This window comes from Sebastes fasciatus, chromosome 20 (genome assembly GCF_043250625.1).
Source record: "Sebastes fasciatus isolate fSebFas1 chromosome 20, fSebFas1.pri, whole genome shotgun sequence".
Taxonomy (NCBI): domain Eukaryota; kingdom Metazoa; phylum Chordata; class Actinopteri; order Perciformes; family Sebastidae; genus Sebastes; species Sebastes fasciatus.
Genome location: NC_133814.1, coordinates 20,061,441 through 20,083,407, shown reverse-complemented (window position 1 = coordinate 20,083,407; position 21,967 = coordinate 20,061,441). Strand labels below are relative to the sequence as shown.

Sequence of the window (21,967 nt, the reverse complement as noted above, 5' to 3'; positions counted from 1 at the left end):
CAGCGACCTTTTTGGACGGGCCTGGACCCCCATGGCCCGCCCCTAACGCCGACGCTGTGAAACGACCTTGATCTAAAAGTGTGTTTAAAAATTATAATTTATGAGAGCTTTTGGCAGACAAATACAACACATGCAATAGTATAGAATATAATGAAAATGTCATATAAAAAGTCAAAGTATAGTATGTCATTAAAAAAAGTCATATTGTAGTAAAGAAAATGTAAAAAAAAAAAAAGTCACAGTGTAGTATTTCTAAAAAGGTCCTAAGTCGAAAAAAGTCACAAATAAGGTATAGTCTAGTATGTCAAAAAAAGTAATATTGGGTCTAAAAACGTCATAGCATAGCACATCGAAAAAAGTCATGAAGTCATAGTATGTTGAAAAAAAACTCATAGTATAGTACATTAAAAAAAAAAGGAAAAATAGTCATAGTAAAAAAAGCTTAATATGTTGAAAATTTAAAAAAAAAGTAATAGTATAGTATGTTGAAAAATATAAGGAAAAGAAGTCATAGTATTATGACGAACTTTTTTATGAAAAAAGTCATAGTATAGTATGTTGAAAAAAGTCATAGTATAATATGTCAAACTTGTTTTTTTCAAAAGTCATAGTACAGTATGTCAAAAAACTAAAAGTCATACTATATGTCGAAAAAAATAAAAAACACACCTTAAACAGTCCGCCCAGTTTGTGGCAGTATAATATGAAAATAAACTGATGCGACACACTGTATCTTTTTCTGAACATTTTATTGGTTTCCAAAAAATTAATAAAATAAAAAGTAATTTCCTCCAAAACGATTTCAGTGTTGAGGAACTGGACGATTAAAACTGAGAATAATTCAACCAGGGGACGGGCGGTCACAGTGACATCTCCCGCCGTCCCGGCTCTCCTTTCTTGGCCAGCGGAGGAGTCGGGGAGGAGCGACTTTTAATATATGAGATGAAGCGATGGGAAAGCAGGAAAAAAGGAGGGGATGAGCATCTATCTAAAAAATAAAAAAAAATCATTGTTGGGAATCTTTAAACTTGGCAACTTTACTACGAACCTTTACACCTGAAGAGTGACATGATAAACTCGAGTAATAAAATTACTATTCTCTTTTATTCACATGAAGTTAAATCTAAATCCCTTTTATTTAAAGTTAAATTTAAGTGGCCATCTCCCTTTTAGAGCAGACCTCTTTCTGATATAAGGCATCTGTAGTGCTGTCAACTGAAACATCGCAGCAGGAGGATCACGTGCATTCAGCGATCACAAAATGTGTGCTCTGAACATGGCTGCCATACAACAATATCATAAACATTTTTATGAGGGCTGCAGGAGAGACAGGATGTTACTCTCTCTCTGCTTTTTCTCAATATAACCTGAGGCAAAAACTACAACAGGGCAACATTTAAACAGAGATGCAGATACAGTATAATGGCAGCACAAAGATCACAGGATAAATACCATGCTAGCCAATGTCTCGCTGTGTGTGTGTGTGTGTGTGTGTGTGTGTGCGTGTGTAGAAGATCCAAAGAGCTGCGGTAAACAGTGATATGTTCTGAAGGCTGTTTAGAGGGTGGAAGAGGCAGGAGAGGGTGATCAATAGCAGGAGGGTGGGGGGAGGTTGAGAAAGTGTGGGTCGTGATTGGCTGTTTATGTGAAGGTAAGCCCGGCCTCGTTGTAGACTTTGAAGACCTTCTCGATGGCGTTGACGTAGGCGGCCGTCCGAAGGTCCAGACCCAGGTTGTACTTGCTTGCTGTGCGCATGATTTGCTAGAAAGGCAGAAGAGAACATGTTATAACACGCAGTTCATGTTATTGAAAACATCTCAATGAATGTTTTGTTACAGATCTCCCCAGTACTTTTAATGGTTGGTAGACTTGTTCTGCTCACTAAAACAGTTTGGACTGTGTTATGTCACTTACCCGGGCAGATCTCTCCATGGTGTAGGCCAACCCAGAGTGAACAATATCCTTCTCGGAGGCACCCTGCAAAGGAAGATGAATGTTAATCTCAAGAAGGACACTTTATAAACCGTAAGTATGCAAAGTAGTTCTGACATGATTAATGGTTGGGGTCAAAATTGTATCATTATTAACAATAATAACAAACATTAGCTTGGTTGTATGCTTTTACCATTGAGAATTCAGTGCTTTTGAAAATTAAATACTTTTTTTTGATACAACGTGGTTCTGGTAACTTGTGATGTGCATTTGTCATTGTTTTGGACAGCGCATGAGCATCTAGTAAATATTAGTTAATTACAGGGCTGAAATGTTTACTCAGAGAGTGTATGTATAAATGTATATGAGAGCTTTGTGGCATGTCATTTTTATGATATTTTTGTTATTTCAGGTGTGTCTGCACGGTTTCAATCAAGAGGATTAAAACTGGAAAGTTTGGGACACACCTATGTCGAAAAAAAGTCACAGTATAGTATGTCAAAAAAAATTTAAAAAAGTCATTGTGTAGTATGTCGAAAAAAGTCATAGTAATATATGTCGAAAGAAATTTAAAAAATGTCATGGTATAATAAGTTGAAAAAAAGTCATAGTATAGTATGTAAAAAAAAAAAATGTCATGGTTTGGTATGGCCAAAAAAAATCCAAAAAAGTTATAGTATGTCGAAGAAAATTCATTGTATAGTGTGTAGAAAGACGCAAAAAAGTAATTGTATAGTATGTGGAAAAAATTAAATTAAAATCATAGTATAGTATGTCCCAAAAAAAGTCGGTTGGTCACCATCTTAAAACAGGATAAACTTTGTCACACAATACTGAGTGAGTTGTAACTCTGTTTAAGGTTGCAATGCTCCCATTTATATGGCTGACAGTTATATAACGTATAAAAGCTTTTGTCAGTGTGAGAGCGAACATAGTATGGACAAGTGCAGACCCGGTACTGGAATGTTTGTGATTATGTGTGTGACGCAGATGTTACTCACAGCAACTCTGGCCTGGAAGTCAGCGGTAGGTACGACTGGGATGGGCCCTCCCTGCTTGCCAAACTTCCTCTCTAAACTTTCCTGAACAGACACTAGAAGAAATGAAAGAGAAATTAGAGACATCAAAGAAATACCAATTCATCTAGTTTTGCAATTTCTCCGATAAGGCCAAATATGGGGAAGATGACTGTGCCATTTTGTGATTGGCTGTATGTGAACAAGGCAGAGAGTATAAAAAAAAGGGGAAAGGAGTTTTCCAAGAGAACAGACCTCTTGGGCAGAGATTTCACATCAGCCGACACCATTGTTTGCCGAACTTACACCGCAACATCACCAACGCTGCCTGAGTCGCCACAGTTTCGGTAAGAATACATCTATTTTTCCTTCAAATTCTTGTTGACTGAATTGCAATTTAGATTTTTTTAAGTTATAATAAAAACAAATGAATCTTGCATTTAAAAATAGATGAGCCGTATTGTCAGTGATGTAAAACAGACAGCCAGGAAAAGATTGAAAGATAAAGTTGCCCATGATTGTTGTAAACTTCAGAATTTAAATCTTTACAAAATAGTCTTTGGAAAAACACCTTTTTCAGTAACCACAGCATGTACTGAAACAATCTGAAGGTGCAGTAACAGTTAACAGAGTTAACTTGTGTCTTCAAGAAGCAGCTGCAGAGCCGGAGAATCCGCCGCCTCACTGAGACATCCAGAGCATCACAACGCCAAGAGACATACAAGGTATAACAGCACAGCACGTCTGAGTACTGAATGTGTTGTACCATTTATCAGGAGCGTTACAAAAAATAATGGTTCTTTTTTGTATTAATATAGATGGCTACTGGTGGTATTGCTCGTCCTTTTGAATACCCTGAAGGAGCTACCAAAAATGAAAAGGAAAACATCAGAGAGAAAACACTGCGTGGCAATAAAGACACTCTGTTTTATGATACAGATGCTGAAGGTAAAAAATGCAACCTCATGTTGTGTAGCAATCTTGTAAGAAAATGTCTGAATGCAATGAAGGAACAATATTCTGAACTCGAGGAAGAGCGACAGGGCGATACAATTATCCTCAAGTGCAAGGAAGGTACCATAACTTCATATCCTACTGTAAAGGTTTTGGTAAGAGGCCAAATACTAATGGACAGCTTTGTGAAAGATTTTCCAGAAATGAAACAAATGGCCCTGCCACCCTTCTTATTAGAGGCAATGGCCAAATTGGGCATAAACAATACTGGTGTTATCTCTAGGCCTTTTAAATACCCTCAAGAAAATCAACAAAAGAAAAGATTCAGAAAAAAAACACTGCATGACAATAAAGACACTCTGCATCATGATACCACTTTGTTAGGTAAAAAATGCAACCTCATGTTCTATAGCACTCATGTAATAGAATGGCTGAATGCAATGAAGGAACAATATCCTAAATTTGAGGAAATTCAACGAGACAGTATAGTCAGCCTCAAGTCCGATATGGTGACCATAACTTCATACCCTAAAGTAACGGTTGTGGTAGAAGGCAAACTAATGGAGAGGTTTGAGGAAGATTTTCCACAAATGAAACAACGGGTTCAGTCTCATAATGAATAAGTAAGCACAGAAAAAAAGAAGGGAAAAAAAAACAAAAAAACAACAACTACAAAATGGATCATTATAAATAACTGATTATTTAAGCTTCATTCTGCCATTTTAATTCATGAATAGGTATCTGGGTTGGAAAATCAATTACATATTCTTTTCTGATTTGTAAGGGACCGTTCACATGCCGCGATTTTTGTGCGCTCAAAATTGAGAGTGATGCCGTGCAAGCGTTTCAAAGCACTTATTTTTGAGTGTGCGACGGCTGCGCCCCGAGATAAAAAAAAAAAGTTACATTTTTGGGACGCAGCAACATGCTGCAGTGCATGTTGCTGCATCCCAAAAATTTAACTTTCTTTAATTGGCAATTGGTTGTTACTCATGTGACTGAGTTTAGTTAGTCTGTGAAGCTTCCTGCTAAATTACCATCATCATCGCAGCGCTACGGTTTTGGCTGCTTAATAACAGCAGGCGCGACAGGAGCGAAACCTCCCAAGCACCTTGTATAAAAGGATGAAAGCAGAACGGCTGGCGTTTTCCATGTGTTTTTAGATACAACATGTGAACGGCCCCTAATACGTTTGTCATATACTGTACATCTGTGTAATTTCTGGTTCTGGTGTTTATATATTGCTTTAGAATTGTGTCGCGCGTTTTTAAAAAGTTATGACAATGTATCTTCTGATTGTGTCTCATGACACTCTAGTCTGTCTGCGGGTTATGGAGGAAGTAAAGAGCGGTTTTGTACTCACTGAGCAGGTGGTAGTTTGAGTCTCTTTCGTATTTGAAGGTCAGTCTTCCATAGCTGACATGGTTGAGGTTCTTCAGCCACTCGAAATAAGACACAGTCACACCGCCAGCATTCAGGTACATGTCCTGCAGGATGAAACATCACAACTCATCAGACATCTTACCGTTTGGTCTTCACTCCTCTGTGTGTTGAATTATTGTTGATTAAACGTCCCCTATGTACTGTTTGTTTTAAGACTTTGTTTGGGAAGAAAATTATTATTCTGTAAAATAAAAAGACTGTAAAAAATTGTGAATGAAATGCTTTTGTGAAATTATTTTTGACAAGCTTGAGGAAACGTGTAAAAATGAGCAAAAGACCTTAATATAAAAATATGTTGCTTACACAATAAAGGCTGGAATATAGTTAACATGACTCTTGCTTCTTGTTTTCAAGATAATTTGGATGGTTATTGTTTGGGTTTCACCGTCTTTGTTTAGATATTATATTTACATATGTGTATTACATTGTGTATTTTTTGCTGCAACATTAAATATTCGTCATATATTTTGGTCAAGTGGCTTCTGGGAAAATTTCATTAGAGAACTATCAAATATTTTCGGTATTTCTCTAAATAAAAACTCACTAATCTTACTGTTTGGGAAAATACCAGAAGAAAAAGATTCACACTTATTCCTAGTAATAGAGGTAGTAATAATTAAACAGTGTTGTAGTTTGCATTTCTGTGTGCGTTATTTGTGCTTACAGGAATAACCATGACATTGTTCTCCAGGAAGATCTTGTCAGCATCTGGGGTGGTGGGACCATTAGCACCTTCAGCAATGATCTGAAAGAGACAAAGAAACAAACACATACTTCACATGACTGCAAACAAGTTGCCCTGTCTTTACTCATGGGGAGTCAAATGGAAACTAAAACCCTGTCTTTACTCATGGGGAGTCAAATGGAAACTAAAACCCTGTCTTTACTCATGGGGAGTCAAATGAAACTAAAACCCTGTCTTTACTCACGGGAAGTCAAATGAAACTTAAACCCTGTCCTGACTCATGTGGAGTCAAATGGAAACTTAAAGCACAGCACCTTGGGGCAATCAAAGTGAGTGTCTACCTTGGCCTTGATCCTGGGGGCATTGACGCGTGTGAGCTGCTTTTCTCCGGCAGCAGGGATCAGGATGTGGCAGTCGGCTTCCAAAATGTTCCCTTCGTAGGGTTTCGCTCCCGGGAAGCCCACAATGGTGCCGTGTTGCTGCAGAAAGTACAGAGACACACATATTAGAAAAATATATATCTTGAATGTTTCAGTTGGTCGGGTTGGGGGAGGGGTGGGGGGTGGGGGGGGGTATAGTGTAGAAAAAATTGTATTTCCAGAAGCAGAAAAGTCATCTGACCGTGATGTTAAGTGAGAATGAATCAGTAAGATTAAAAAAAAGAAAAACTGATGCATTTTGGGAGGAGAAATCAGAGGAAAAAAAGTAATAAAAAAAAAATAAAGTAAGGAAATAAGTAGGTCTGTCAATTAAAGTTAACGCAAATTCATTTTAACGCCACTAATTTCTTTAATGCAACTTGCAATTTTTAGCTTGTAGTGGGCTCAGTTTTAAAGCTAGAGCGAAGATACTGGTATCATATGAAACTACAAAACCAAAGGAATCTATAATAACCATGTCATACTATCTTGTTGTGAATGAGGTTAAATAACGCTCCAAACTTATGCTAAATTTTCGTGAGGAAAAACTGTCATGGCCATTTTCAAAGGGTTCCCTTGACCTCTGACCTCCAGATATGTGAATGAAAATGGGTTCTATGGGTACCCACGAGTCTCCCCTTTACAGACATGCCCACTTTATGATAATCACATGCAGTTTTGGGCAAGTCATAGTCAAGTCAGCACACTGACACACTGACAGCTGTTGTTGCCATGTTATGATTTGAGCATATTTTTCTATGCTCAATGCAGTACCTGTGAGGGTTTCTGGACAATATTTGTCATTGTTTTGTGTTAATTGATTTCCAATAATATAAACATACATTTGCATAAAGCAAGTATATTTGTCCACTCCCATGTTGATAAGAGTATTAAATACTTGACAAATCTCCCTTTAAGGTACATTTGAACAGATAAATTGCGATATATTGTGATAAATCATGGACAATCATGCGATTTATCGCAATTGAATATTTTAACTGATTGACAGCCCTAATAAAAAGATAAAAGAAAAGAGGCAGAAGTGAGGGGAAGGGAGTACCAGTTTGTAGTCCTCCAGCTGTTTGGGGTCAATGCCCTCTGAGTTGTAGATGGCTCCATCAATCTCACCGATGCCCACACACTTGGCCCCAAACCTGTGCAGGTACCTCATGGAGTGGAGACCCACATTACCAAAGCCCTGTGAAAAGTCACAGCAAGGGAATAATCACCACGGTCCAACATCACTATGAGAATCACTTTTTAATCATTAAATAATATCAGTAATAAACACTGTTAATGGTTATACCCTGTTTTACTCAACCATAAACTTTGATTCAGCGCACATTCCTCTGGTGCCACCATGTGGCCGGTTTAGGTTATAACATCATTCTCATCTATTGAATCATGACCTGAAATGAGACCTCAGACAGGTGCCATATGCTTGATTAAATATTTTGTGTAAATGTGGGGGAGAAATGGAGATAAACAAAAAATAAACAAAAGGACAGAAGGGATGCCGTCTGGAGCAAATTATTCTGTTGCCTGGTGACGATCTAAAATGTATGTAAATATATGAAAAGATAAGATACTTCATTACTGATGCCAAGCTCTTATAAAACACAATATTGCCATAAAGCAGTCCAATCACTGATTTGCAACCTCGCCCACAATGATACCAGCCTACAACATACCAGGAACGAAATTAGCTTGCTCCGGCTGGTGGGCGGTGCTTGGTATTTCCTCAACTGATCTCAACATGGCTGCTGGGTCACTGACTTTCTCATTTAACAGCTAAACAGTACACTACAAGATGTTTCTGAAAACATTTGAGGCGAGAAATAGGCATTACAGTAACAGAATATTGATTCATATTTGATCAGCGCTGCCTAGTTTGACGGAGTTTGCAAGTGATTGACAGCTGCTCAGAAACGGTAAGGCTCCAGCTCGGCTCTGATTGGTTGTTTTCCTCCTGTCTGTGAAATCTTGTAGATGCCATTAGGAGCACCGGAGGACACAGAGGCACATGATTTTTTTTCCAGATTATCTGTCTCATGCACTACTGTCAGGACATAGTGACCGTTTTATAAAAATAACTTTTTGCATCACATTTGCTCCATTTCTACCCACTGCAGCTTTAAATGCAATAGGAGTAAAACATGCCCCTGCTTTGATCTTGATACCATGCTACAGATCTCAACTCTCACTAATAAATCTCTAAGAAAATCTAATCTCAGCACAACATAATCCTCAAACACACTCAGGGATTAGCTTTTAGAACAAATACGTCATGATTCAGCTGCTGTCACCACTTCTTCACCTCCTCAATGACGCCCTTCTCATCCCTCACACAAATACCCTCTCCACAAACGTCATCCCCCTTCAACATCTCTAATTGTTTTCTTTATTGCTGCGGGGGGAAAAAAAAATCGGCCTCTTCGCAAATCTCTATAAAGCAAGGAAAGGATATATAAATGTGGGATGTGAACCCTGTAAGGGAACAAGAGCAGATCCTCTTCTATGTGTTTGAATGTTACACATACAGGGGTTGTTCATCATAAAATACCAGACTACATTGTTGTCATGAAAAAGTGGTAATTATAGAAAGCTTTCTGGGAAAACAGCAGAGGCCAGTGCTTGGGGGTTCCCTACCCATGGGTCAGTGGCACGTGAGGAGCTGCCATGTGACAAGTGGAAGTGAAACTGCTAAGGAGGATACTGCTCTTTGACTTTTCATCTCCACAGATGCACTTCTCTTCTTACAGATTTACAGTTTAAATCAGAGGTATCCTTATAGAAAGAATGGCCATTCCATGATTTTAATGTTTATTATAAAACGGGTAGCTCAAATCAACCAATCTGATTGGTTCATAGCCGTTATATTTTTAATATAAATAATACTCCGCTGTTTCCTGCTATGTGATTTTGGCTCATTGCGGCCGGCTGCGGTTGATGAGTTTCTACCGAAAGACCATTAATTGGTCCCACTCATTTCTCATGAACAGAGAGACAAACCTTCGGTTCACGGCTGTCTGCTCGGCATGAGGAGATCAGGGCCGGGCTAAAACAGATGGCATGGCTCTGATTGAGGCTCTAAAACCCTTCATCATGATTTCAAATGAAAACTTAAATCCTGCGAGTATCTGTGAGCAAATATCTGCACATTTCCATCTAAAATGTTTCTACTATGATCAAACCACGTGTGTATGCGTGTACCTGGATGACGAAGGTCTTGTCCTGGAAGCCGGGTGTCAGGCCCAGCATGCTCATGTAGGACGCCTCGTTGATGAAGTTCTCGATGCCGTGGAAAACTCCACGACCGGTGGCTGAGATACGTCCGTGGATTCCTCCCTGGCTGATGGGCTTTCCTGTCACACAGGCATGGGCGTTGATGTCCTGCACACACATACAGAGAAGATCAGACCACATGGACCATAGACTGAAGTAGATTATATGCACAGTATTTGTGTCAAAGCCCACAGGAGACTTTTTGTAGCCTCAATTTGGGTTTAGAACTGAGCAAGCGGCAACCAACATGACTGAGTGTGATTGACTGAGACACAAACACAGCCCAAAACATACTATTCTGAAAGTCTTAATGTCTCCAATGAGCCTCAAAATAGCGACCAAGACACCCATTAAAAGCCACAAAATCAGGACTGAGACCAAAAATTGCAGGAAAAAAATTAAAATAAATATATATATATATATATATATATATATATATATTTCAATTAGGGTTGACCCGAATGCTTCGAAGCTTCGACCGTTGCCATGGTAATCGACCTCTAAATCAGGATTTGCATGCTTTTTGTTATATATATATATATATATATATATATATATAAATAAATGTATAAATCCCCAAATAGCCCATGAAATAAGGAATAATCCCACAACATTATTCATATTTAACATTAATTATTATTAGTTATTCTCAGACGGATATCGCTGTTGAAGCACAGAAAATGTATTCAAGACAGCCCTAATTTCAATAGAAAATTGGCTACTTTTTGAAGGGATTCAATACAGTGTGAGATTTTTGGGAACCAGCATCTAGTGGTACTGCATATTTACTTTCTGCATCAGCTTTCGGCCATCGTGTTACTGCTCTATATACACACAAGCCCCTTTCTATACATAACAGTACACACACTGATGTGTTACACGTCACGCCAGCATGCCATCTTAAATCCCACACTGTGGCAGCATTATCCCAGCATGGTTTGGTTCAGTGTAAGAAAGCAAAGCCGGCATAATGGCAAATCTACTTTACACAGTATTACTGAATCTCTGTGTAAAAGGGGCTGCTGTTAGAGGTTGTCTAGTGCCACAGTACAGTGCAGTGCAGCAGCTGACTGAACCTCAGTACTCACTACCCATAATCCTCTGCCCTCAAGATACCCAGAGCAGGAATGTGTCACCCTCTCCAAAGCCCTGCTAGGGGTTTCTGGAACAGAGGGCACGTGACTCGGTAAAATGAGAGGAGAGCGGAAAGGGAAAATTACTACTAGACACTAAATGCGGGTTAAAAAAGTTAAGATTTATCCACCACAATGGATTACAATGTTTGTAGTCATTAACATTTTAATGACGCAGGTATATAGAGCGATATGTATATTGTATATAGCGCCAAAGAAATTACAGCAAAACACTCCGCAAACAAGACATCTGAAGACGTCACCTTGGGCTCTGGGAACGTTATGACTGCAATTTTTCCATTTTTTTGTGACATTAGATTACAAAAATTATCTGAAATATAATTGGCAGATTAAATCGATAATTAAATAATAATTAGTAGCAGCAAAATTAAATTGTCACTAGTGCTTCAAGTAACAATCATTTTTCATTATCGATTTATCTTTCGATATATTTTTACAATTAATTGTTTAGTCTGAAGTTGCCAAAGCCAAAGATTTTCAGTTTATGAAGAGCAGCAAATCCTCAAACTGGAGGAGCTGGAACCAGAGAACATTTTTGCTGGATAACAGATTTTATCAATTATTTAAAAAAAAAAAAAAAGGATTTAAAATTGGCTACACACTCACTCAGATCTAGTCTAAACACTTTACCAACTTCTTCTGAATTAACCATTACACTTTTTCTTGACTTCAAAAGTATTTGACTATTAGATTTTTTGACTATTCAGATCATAAAACAGCTGTGATACACACATGAACACACGCTTAAACACACACACACACAGGTAAATATTTTTCATCTTTAGTCAAATAAGTCCCGTTTGACAGGTTTTGATAGGAGAATGATTAACTGATAACAAACACACACACAGGCCTCAGTTTGTGAAACTGCTTTTAAGAGAGGAGAAATGTTCCAGTGGTCGGCTGGGAAGGGAGAGGCAGGAAACCACTGCTCGTGCTTTTCCTGTGACTCACTCCTTCCTTTTAATTTAGCCCATCTTAAAATGTGTACTAAAAAAGGTCGTACAGATTGGTTGTGTATGCCTGAGAACTCACAGTGTGTGCAATGGTGTTGGCGTATGTGTCGGCGATCCAGGACATTTCCCTCTCTCCTGTGCTCATGTCTGGGGCTGGGACATCGATGCCAGGTCCTGGTGGAGGGAGACGGGGAAGGAGAGGGAGAGTTAATCGAGCACGTCAGTCACAGTACAGGAATGCACAGTACACACTGAGCGGTTAACATGATACATTTTTCTCATTAAACCAAGTTTCAGACTTGATAACTAGGCACCCAAAACGGAGCAGTGAGGCATGCAATGGGTGCTGTTTTGCCTCCAGGGTGTATAAAAGTTCCCTAGTGAATGCCCTTATATAAACCTCACTAAATGACAACTATTGCGGTGTACAAGCATATAACAGACAGTGTCATATCTCTCCTTGCTGTGTTTGAACTGAACACAGCATAAACATCAGCATACATCCAGGCTGTGGTGAACAACTGGCGGTATAGGGGCTGTTAACCTGCTGAACCAATGTATGTGTTTATGTGTGGCATTGCTCAACAGTTAAATATAGGGATGGCACAATACCAGAAATTTAGCAGTCGACACGAATACCAGTGAAATTCCACGATTCTCAATACCAAGGTAAAAAAAGTAAAACAATAAATCCCATATACTTCCACATCCACTCCTTTATTACCGTTTGCATACTAGTTTTGTTAGGAAGTTAAAACAGGTCATAATTCCCTCTCTATTATCTATTTTATATTGCTGTGAAAACATCTCCTTCGAACAACTGGATTTATTCAAGTGTCTCGCCAAAAACTACATTTTACATTTGAGCACATCATGATAACATTAGAATTTACCTTCGCCCAGTTGTACTGAATAGAGCCTGGACGCTTCATAATGTAAAGAAACATTAACGTAATGTTAACTAGCTCTCGTCCTGCTGATTTCAACACAGATTTGTTGTTCACAATGTAGCATTATCAGGGAAAAAAAAGGGTGCGTCCCCTGATGCGCCCCAAACTCATTTTCTATCATCCCCAGAACAACGGGACGCTGTTAGTCTCAAGCCCTGACGGTACCTGCGGTACTGTAGAAAAACTAGTACCGTCACGTTTTCAGAATTTTGTCATCGACTTGGTACCGAAATGTCGTTTCTCGTGACATCCCTAGTTAAATACTACAACTATATTCAGAAACTTATTTCTGATATCTGTAATATTATTATGTTCGACAGTCATCAGCCAAGGTCACATGTAAATATCTTCCCAAAAGGTATGTAAGTTGGCTGAATGCCTTATGACCAACAAAATATATAATATATACATTAGGAGATTGATTATTTCTGCTTTTCTCCACCTGTAAATATCAGGTATCAAGTTGAACCTTTAACTCAATCCCCTGCTTCTTTTTCCACCATTATTAATTCTCTCCCTTTTCAGTTGACACAGGCGCACCCTAAGCTACCCCAACCTGAATAAACAGCGCTAGATGACAGGATATGTTTACTTCTCTGGGTGGACACATTCATCCCTCACCACCACAGCCATTTCTAAACGAGTCAAATAACGGCAAGAACGCTGCCACGCAACAAATGTCAAGCAGGGTGACAAATGAATACTCAATTTAAACAACTGTTAAAATTCACACACATAAAAACTCACCGATAAAACCCTTCTTGGCCAGCTCAATAGTGAATCTCCTGGTGATCTTCTCCAGCTCATTATCCTGCGATAGACAGTACAGAGTTTAAGAAAAACACGTTGGTTACAGTTTGAGACAGTCAGGGTTATTAAACAAAACAGGCTACAAAAAAGAAGAAAACGCAGTGAATTACTAACAGCAATCCAAACAGGGTCTCGTACATATAGAGCAATAGTTTCCATTAGATATTTAGAAAGATACAAAGAAACATTTGATTATATGCTTTAACAGTTGAATGTAAACAAACATGTCCTGTTCGCCCTCCTAAATCTCACTCTTTAATTATTCTGTCTTCTCACTAATCAATAAGAACAAAATGAGAGGATAAGATCCAGCAGCCCTGCCTTTTGCATTCCAATGTGATTGAATCATCCTCGGAGTTTGTTTGGATGTGAGAAAGAGACAGAAAGACAGGAAAACTGATATCCCTCCAACGACTGCCAGCTTATCTTAGGCTTTGTTGCTTTCCTATACGTATCCCAGCACAAAGTTAAACATGTCTGTGTGTGCTCTATGTGTGCATGTGAGTGGGGGGAGGGTGGAATTGACATAAGAAGGCTTACAGAGTAATTCTTGGTGTTGATCTTGACTCCAGCTTTGGCTCCCCCAAATGGCACATCTGGAGGAGAATAATACAGCTTAAAAACCACAAGAACATTCACACGCTTCTGCCAAACATGACCAGAGATTTCCATAAGCGCCATTTTCAAAGGGGGTCCCTTGACCTCTGACCTCAAGATATGTGAATGAAAATGGGTTCTATGGGTACCCACAGGTCTCCCCTTTACAGACAAGCCTCTTTTATGATAATCACATGAAGTTTTGGGCAAGTCATAGTCAAGTCAGCACACTGACAGCTGTTGTTGCCTGTTGATCTTCAGTTTGCCATGTTATGATTTGAGCATATTTTTCTATGCCAAATGCAGTACCTGTGAGGGTTTCTGGACAATATGTGTTGTTAATTGATTTCCAATAATAAATATTACATACATTTGCACAAAGCAAGCATAGTTGCCCGCTCCTATGTCGATAAGAGTACTTAATACTTGACAAATCTGTTTTTAAGGTACATTTTGAACAGATAAAAAAGGTGTAATTAATCACGGACAATCATATATGATTAATCGCGATTAAATAGTTTAATCGATTGACAGCCTTGGTCTTGATAAACCTTACAGTAAAGGTGTCAATAAATAAATAAATAAATAAATAAATGCCTAATGATTCTTAATTACAAGTGTTCTAATCAGTCCGGAATAGGTGTGGTTTTAAATATTAATAGCTATTCACAGACTGCGTGGGCTAAAATACAATTCACTGCATGTTTACAATCAGACGGCCAAACTCATTAAAATATGCAATAATTAAGATCAGTGTTTATGATAGAATAGTGGCATTAGAATATGCCAGAGAAACCAAATTTGGGCTTTTACGGCCAAACTTTCTCAATTTGCCTGCCTCCCGACCCCCCCTAGCTAGGTACTTTTTGTCCACTGGCTGGCTACTCCATATCCTGGTGGCAAGCCCTGCATGTGATTAAGATTCACATTACTTAATGTGTTAACAGTAGAAAAAGAAGCTAAACAAAAGATGGATAGCATGGCATGCCATCCTGGCAAGTGTAGTCAAAAGCAGTGTCTGTCAAACATTAAATATAAAGGTGTATAAATCACAAGTACTTGGTAAGACAAACAGTATTAATATGTATGTGGAGATCAGGGGATAACCAGCAGGAGGCTTTGTGGAAGGCTAGTACTCAAATACTTACCGACAACAGCACACTTGTAGGTCATCAGAGAGGCCAGGGCTTTGACCTCATCCACAGACACATCTGGACTGTAACGGATACCTGAAGGAAACACACACATACAGGGGGAAGTTTATAACTCGGCCACCACACAAAAAAAAACTGGAAACAAGCAAAATGTACAAAAACTTGTTCAAATTGTTGGGTTTTTTTTGTATGCTAAACACATTTTTTACCAAAATGTACGTGTACTGTAATTTAGTTTCCAGTGCCTTGTATACTGATTAAATGTTCAGACTGCAATGTGGGGAAATCATTAGCCTACACTGACTCTTTCTCCACAACATGAGCAGCTCAACAACAGAAAGGGGAAATGAATAGCCAGAGATAGAACACTGTCAAAGACCGGACTGGTCCAGTAATCAAAGCATGTTCTCTAAAACCACACAAGACCACATGAACAGGTCAGAGGTCACTGATTGTGTCCTGGCAGTCATGGTAGCAGCGATGGGCGGGTGGAGACCACAAGAACCAATCCCAGCTTTCCATTCTGACTCACTCATTCCTCCCTGTTGTCTGGAGTTTACCAATGTCGCCATGGTAACATGTGTGGGCCAGCCTGCGGCGTTACATGAGACCATACAGGCTGCCCAAGTACCACTACTCCAACTTACTGTTACAGTGTGTGTGTGTGTGTGTGTGTGTGAGATTGGCAGTACCAAATATAGCTCAACCAGAGTTAGCTTCCACAGAGAAACCCAAGGGCAAACGGCACAAAGAGGAGACGGAAGATTGCTTTCAGGGGACAAAAGCACTGCGTTCAACTGGAAGCAAAAACACAGAAGCACAAGAAAAAAGCCCATCCACTATGATGTCATCTTCAAGTGCCACTTTTGTGCCCACCTACTTCCATTTGTGTTATTGCAGTCAGAAGAAAAGATCAAACCTCCCTCGACAAAGGTCCCTCTTTAGGAGTACTCCTGTGATTCTCCTTTTCTATCTTTATTTCCATTCATCCAAAGATCAGCCGAGTTACCACGGGGCCAACACAAGACAATCTGGAGCTCACTGATCAAATTAAAAGAATTTATAAAAGCCTGGCTGCCTACCCATCCTCCATCCAACCATCCATTTATACACCCAACCAACAGCTCACCACAGCAACCACATCCAAAACATCTGTAAACACATTCCTCTGAAATGGAGCACAGATTTTTGGGAAATAAACTTGAGCCTACGCTGAAATTCAGAGTGCCTGGACTGTTTCATTTCAACAGACAGACCTGAAGGCCCGACACGAGAGCTTTCTGCTTCAAAGCCTCTCGGGTCTAAAGCAACCTGCAAAATACCTACACTCCTTTTAAAAACACATTTTTGGTCTTGTGCTTGACTTTTGGTGTTTGATTTAAATTAATGGTTCAATTATTCAGTGCATTTGCACCATAATGATATTTTTCCTTGTATTAGTAATTGTTAATTAATTCATTGATATTTTTTTTTCTTTAGTGCACGCATAATAGGGGTGGGAAAAAAGATTGATTCACCTACTGTATGTATCGCAATTTTTTTTTTTACGATTTTGAAAGTTTTTTTTAATGCCAGAATCGATATATTTGCTTCATTAGAGTCTATGGGGAGGTAGAAGGAAGTTACCGATTTTATTGTTGTAGTCTGAGTAACGTGAAGTCATATCCGTTCCGTATCCGTCAACCAAAACAAACCGCAGCCGGCCCCAGTGAGCCGAAACGAAAAAGCAGAAAACGGCGGAGGATCCGCGTGAATACGACCTGCACCCTCACATTTTAAATCAAAAGTGGTAAACACTACACATCCAATAAAGAATGGAAACACTTTCGGTTGCACACATTGCCAGGAAATGCAGAGCTAGACATCATAGCTAAAGCTGCGTGCTAACTCTGTCATGGACAGGAAACGTTATCGTACTGCGGTAGCGTGCGGTCAAGCCAGCAGTCACTCGCATCTCCGTGGTCACATAGATATTATTGTCTTTAACTTTCATACAGTCCCTCCATATCTATGCAACTTTGACATAATTCTGCACTTAGTTTCCATTTGACAACAGTGACATGAAATATCCCACGGATTTATTCCACTTCTGCACAGAAAGGAGAAGGATGTTGACAATTCAGCAGACTAAACAAAAATTGAATGCCTTGAAAACTTTCCACAAACTATCTGCTAGGGGTGTGCAAACAACAATGCATACACACACACACACACACACTCATTTAGTAGTCAGTAGGGAGCAGTGTGGTCAAAACCTAGCAGCTGTGTGGCTCTGAAAAGGGGTGGTATGAGCAACACATGCACACACACAAACAGCATCTGCACTTTGCAGTTTGACCTGAGCATAGCCAAGGGTCTATGCACTATATCAATTATTAAACCCACTGAAACATAACTGCTCTAACTCCTATCCCACCCCTATTCCAGAAGTTTGGCATAAAGTACCAATCAGACTTGTTTAATGGGCCACTACAATAAAAGAAAAGGTTATTTTCCCACTTCATTTGTGCCACTAAATCTTAACACTTGCTGTGATTTGTGACCATTGGTTAACTGTACCTTGGATTATGGATTAGGTAAAATGAGAGAGATGAAGATATTTAGTACTATAATACCACTGTAGGGGACTGTTAATGCCAAGCTGGGTTTTGATTTAGCTTTGGATCGAGGTGATGCTCTGCTCTTCTCCGGCTTTTATGAGATGGATAGTGGCAATGACGCTCTTTCAATGTTATTGATTTTAAATATATGGCTTCTCTGAGTGCTCGCTCTCTCTCTCACTGAAAACTGGCTGGACAGCCTGGAGATTCATAAATAGGGGAGCTGTTATTACTGTTAAGTGGTTTTGGGGTGAAATCTGAAATAGAAAGTTTATCTTGGTGCCATAAATGATTCTGACTCAGCTTGTCAGACAGTTTACTAATCTATTTTAATTCATGTGTATACAGCACAGTACCCACGGCCCACGCTTGACCATGTGCATGTCTTCAGCAGAAATATGCCTCCCCAGAATACATCTACATTTGCTACTTCAAGAAGGTACAATGGACGGGTGTCATAGTGTTAACACCAGGCTAATGTCCGCACCATTCAAACATGCCCTTTGACTGAATGGCATGTCTCTTTCTATGGAGAGTGCCTCCCCTCCACAGCACCCTCCCCCACCTGTCACACCACTGACAAATAGGAGTGCCTGGAAACACAACCACCCCCTTCCCAGCTCTCACAACTCCCGTTTCCCTATACATCACATCCCTCTATTCACAAATTACCCAGAGTGCACTGCAGCGGTAGCCCATAATGCCTCTGCTTTGAACCTTGAACTTTGAACCAAAGAGCATAATGTCACTGTCATATTACATACCATGCTCTACCCAAGGTTGACACACTGCACATAGCCTAGAGCTTGTTTAAACAGTGGATTTCAGCATGTGTGAGTGAGGATCACATAGTGTGTATTTGCCCTGACAGAACAGTGCATGAGCAAAAGGTCTTCAATAGTCAACCATGTGTTTTGTGCATTGGAGATGGCCAAATTGAAATGCTCAATGATACATCACCTGATGCCTTCAGGGGCTCCAACACACCAAACATCTGACACACACATTAGATTAGATCAGTCTTAACAAGAAACAAATCCATCCAGTTTGAAGCAGATTAAACCACTGGAACGTGAGAAGATTTAAGCTGCTGCAGTTTGATGTGCCAGCTTGTTGCTAGCCTGCAAGTTACCAAACAAAACCGTAACATTAAACCTTCAGGTGAGCAGGAAGGTCACTGTAAACAGCACAAAAAGTCTCATGCGAGCAAATAAGCAGCCACAATAAAAAAAAAACAAGGATGTGATTAAGTGCATGGTGGAAGGGGAAACAGTAACTAGTCCATGCATTTATCTTCTGCAGACTTGATTACTGTAAAGGCGTCTTTACTGGTCTTCCTAAAGAGTTCGGACAGCTGCAGCTGATTCAGAACCTGCTGCTGCTAGAGTCCTCACTAAGACCAAGAAAACGGATCATATCAGTCCAGTTATGAGGTCTCTTCACTGGCTCCCTGTCTCAGAGTATTGATTTCAAAATACTCCTGCTGGTTTCAAAGCACTAAATGGTTTAGGGCCATAATTCAGTTCTGATCTTGTGCTATGTTCTGAACCATCCAGACCTCTCAGGTCATCTGGATCAGGTCTGCTTAGTGTCCCCAGAGTCACAACTAAACATGCAGAAGCAGTGTTTAGTTATTATGCACCAAATATTTGGAACAAGCTCCCAGAAACCTGCAGGACCTCCAACTCTGAGTTATTTTAAATCAAGGCTTAAAACGTTCCTGTTTGCTGCTGCCTTTAATTAAACCAGATAATGATCTTATACTGCACTAGAGCTTTTACTCTTGTGTTATATTCTATTTCAGCTTCTATCCTAGCTTTTATTTTTAGCTTGTTTCTATTTTCTGTCTTGTCTTAATGTTCTTTTGCACTTTGAATTGTCCTGATGCTGAAATGTGCTGTACAAACAAAGCTGCCTTGCCTTCAGTTAGCAGCTGCTAATGTTAACAGCTGTTGGCAGCAGCTGCTTTGTGTTTTTAACTAGCTAACGGTGCTGCTAACTAATGCTATTCAGCAGGCTATAGCTAGCTACCTAATGCTAATGCTAAGTAGCAGGCTATAGCTAGTTACCTAATGCTAATGCTATTCAGCAGGCTATAGCTAGCTACCTAATGCTAATGCTATTCAGCAGGCTATAGCTAGCTACCTAATGCTAATGCTAAGTAGCTGGCTAAAGCTGGCTAACTAATGCTAATGCTAAGTAGCTGGCTAACTAATGCTAAGTAGCAGGCTTCAGCTAGCTAACTAATGCTAATGCTAAGTAGCAGGCTAAAGCTAACTAATGCTAATGTTAAGTAGCAGGCTTAAGCTAGCTAACTAATGCTAATGCTAAGTAGCTGGCTAAAGCTAGTTAACTAATGCCAATGCTAAGTAGCAGGCTAAAGCTAGTTAACTAATGCTAATGCTAAGTAGCTGGCTAAAGCTGGCTAACTAATGCTAATGCTAAGTAGCTGGCTAAAGCTAGCTAACAATGCTAAGTAGCAGGCTCCAGCTAGCTATCTAATGCTAATGCTAAGTAGCTGGCTAAAGCTAGCTATCTAATGCTAATGCTAAGTAGCAGGCTAAAGCTAGCTATCTAATGCTAATGCTAGGTAGCAGGCTCCAGCTAGCTAACTAATGCTAATGCTAAGTAGCAGGCTAAAGCTAGCTAACTAATGCTAATGCTAAGTAGCTGGCTAAAGCTAACTAATGCTAATGCTAAGTAGCAGGCTAAAGCTAGCTAACTAATGCTAATGCTAGGTAGCAGGCTACAGCTAGCTGACAGTAGTGGTTCAGTGCTGGTCCAGTCGCTTACCCCCTTTGCAGGGCGTCCTGTGCTGGCTGTGCTGGGCGCGGTAGCCCTCGATCACCTCCCACTCTCCGTTGTCCCTCTTGATGGGGAAACACACGCTGAGGACGTGGTTGCAGGGCTTGATGATGCGCAGGATGCCGCGGACCCGGTTCCTCTTCTGCTCGGGGGTCTCCCTGGTCCTCAGGTCCTCCACCAGCTTGTCCTCCACGATGCTGGCGCCGCGGTCGAAGAAGCCCTCGACCATCCGGAAGAAGTTGGGGTCGTCGGGCGTGTCCGCCGCGTCGGCATAGCGACGGAGCCGCATCAGGGACGAGGACACCGGGAGAGCGGAGTCCACGCAGCCGGAGGAGGCCAGGGCAGAGCCCGCAGAGCGGCTCAGCAGCTCTCCGAAGCACCGATACATGACTAGACTAGTTAACCGTGGACACGAACTAAAGAAGAAGGCAACTAAACAACAAGGGTGAGCAGCTCCTCACCGGGTCTCGTCCTCTGGCCGAGTGGAGAATGACATCCTGTCACCGTCTGCTTTATAAAGGCAGCGCGAGCTGAAGGAGGGTCAGTGAAGGGCTCCTCGGGTTGCACTAGCGATGTGTCGTAACGAACGAGTCCTATCATTGAGCCGGCTCTTTTAAGTGAACGATAAGAGCCGGCTCCCGCCCGAGAGCCGATTATTTATTTTTATTTTAATTAAAGCTGAAGTAGGCGAGATTGGAGCAAATATGATTAAAAAAAGTTATTTTTATAAAACGGTGGCTATATCGTGACAGTAGTACATGAAACAGGTAACCTGAAAAAATGACGTGCCTCTGTGTCAACCGGTGTCCTCTGGTGCTCCTAACGGCATCTGTAAGATTTCACATACCGGCGGAAAACAAGCAGTAAGAGCTGATCTGAGGTCTGCTGTCCAGCTGCTGTCCATGAGAGCTGGCTGTCAATCACTCGCAAACTCTGACCAAACGGTCAAACTAGGCAGCGCTGATCAAATATGAGTCAATATTATGTTACGTTAATGCCTATTTCTCGCCTGAAATGTTTTCAGAATCATCTTGTAGTGTACGGTTTAGCTGTAAAATGAGAAAGTTTGTGACGCCACCGCCATTGTGAAATCTGGTGAAGGAACGCCAAGTTCCGGTCACATGACCGGAGCACAGCCAATAGGAACGAGAAGAGAAGAGAAAGAGGAGTGCGGTGCGCGAATAGCAGACAAGAAATAAAGTCGGAA

At 40.3% G+C, this 21,967-nt stretch overlaps 1 protein-coding gene across 2 annotated transcripts; it reads right to left on the bottom strand.

Annotated features, from left to right (window-relative positions):
• Positions 1-732: 732 nt before the first annotated feature.
• Positions 733-21,323, bottom strand: glud1b (glutamate dehydrogenase 1b). 2 transcript variants are annotated; one of them, XM_074619645.1, is made up of 13 exons: positions 20,749-21,323; positions 15,350-15,430; positions 14,145-14,200; positions 13,542-13,605; positions 11,924-12,018; positions 9,663-9,842; positions 7,510-7,647; positions 6,372-6,509; positions 6,010-6,090; positions 5,266-5,389; positions 2,934-3,025; positions 1,915-1,977; positions 733-1,761 (listed from the first exon to the last, which is right to left on the bottom strand). In XM_074619645.1, the coding sequence occupies exons 1-13, from the start codon at positions 21,146-21,148 to the stop codon at positions 1,642-1,644; spliced, it is 1,632 nt and encodes a 543-aa protein (XP_074475746.1). In that variant the 5' UTR covers positions 21,149-21,323; the 3' UTR covers positions 733-1,641. The 2 variants fall into 2 exon arrangements, with proteins under 2 accessions (XP_074475746.1, XP_074475747.1); XM_074619646.1 differs by lacking the exons at positions 6,010-6,090; positions 6,372-6,509 and having other exon boundaries at positions 20,749-21,291.
• Between the last annotated feature and the right edge of the window lie 644 nt (positions 21,324-21,967).

Excerpts from the sequence above, each read along its gene's own strand:
- glud1b (XM_074619645.1), bottom strand. The coding sequence starts at position 21,148 with ATGTATCGGTGCTTCGGAGAGCTGCTGAGCCGCTCTGCGGGCTCTGCC. Across the intron at positions 15,431-20,748 it reads CAGGACGCCCTGCAAAGGGG|GTATCCGTTACAGTCCAGAT; the intron begins GTAAGCGACTGG and ends TGTTTCCTTCAG. Across the intron at positions 14,201-15,349 it reads CTACAAGTGTGCTGTTGTCG|ATGTGCCATTTGGGGGAGCC; the intron begins GTAAGTATTTGA and ends ATTCTCCTCCAG.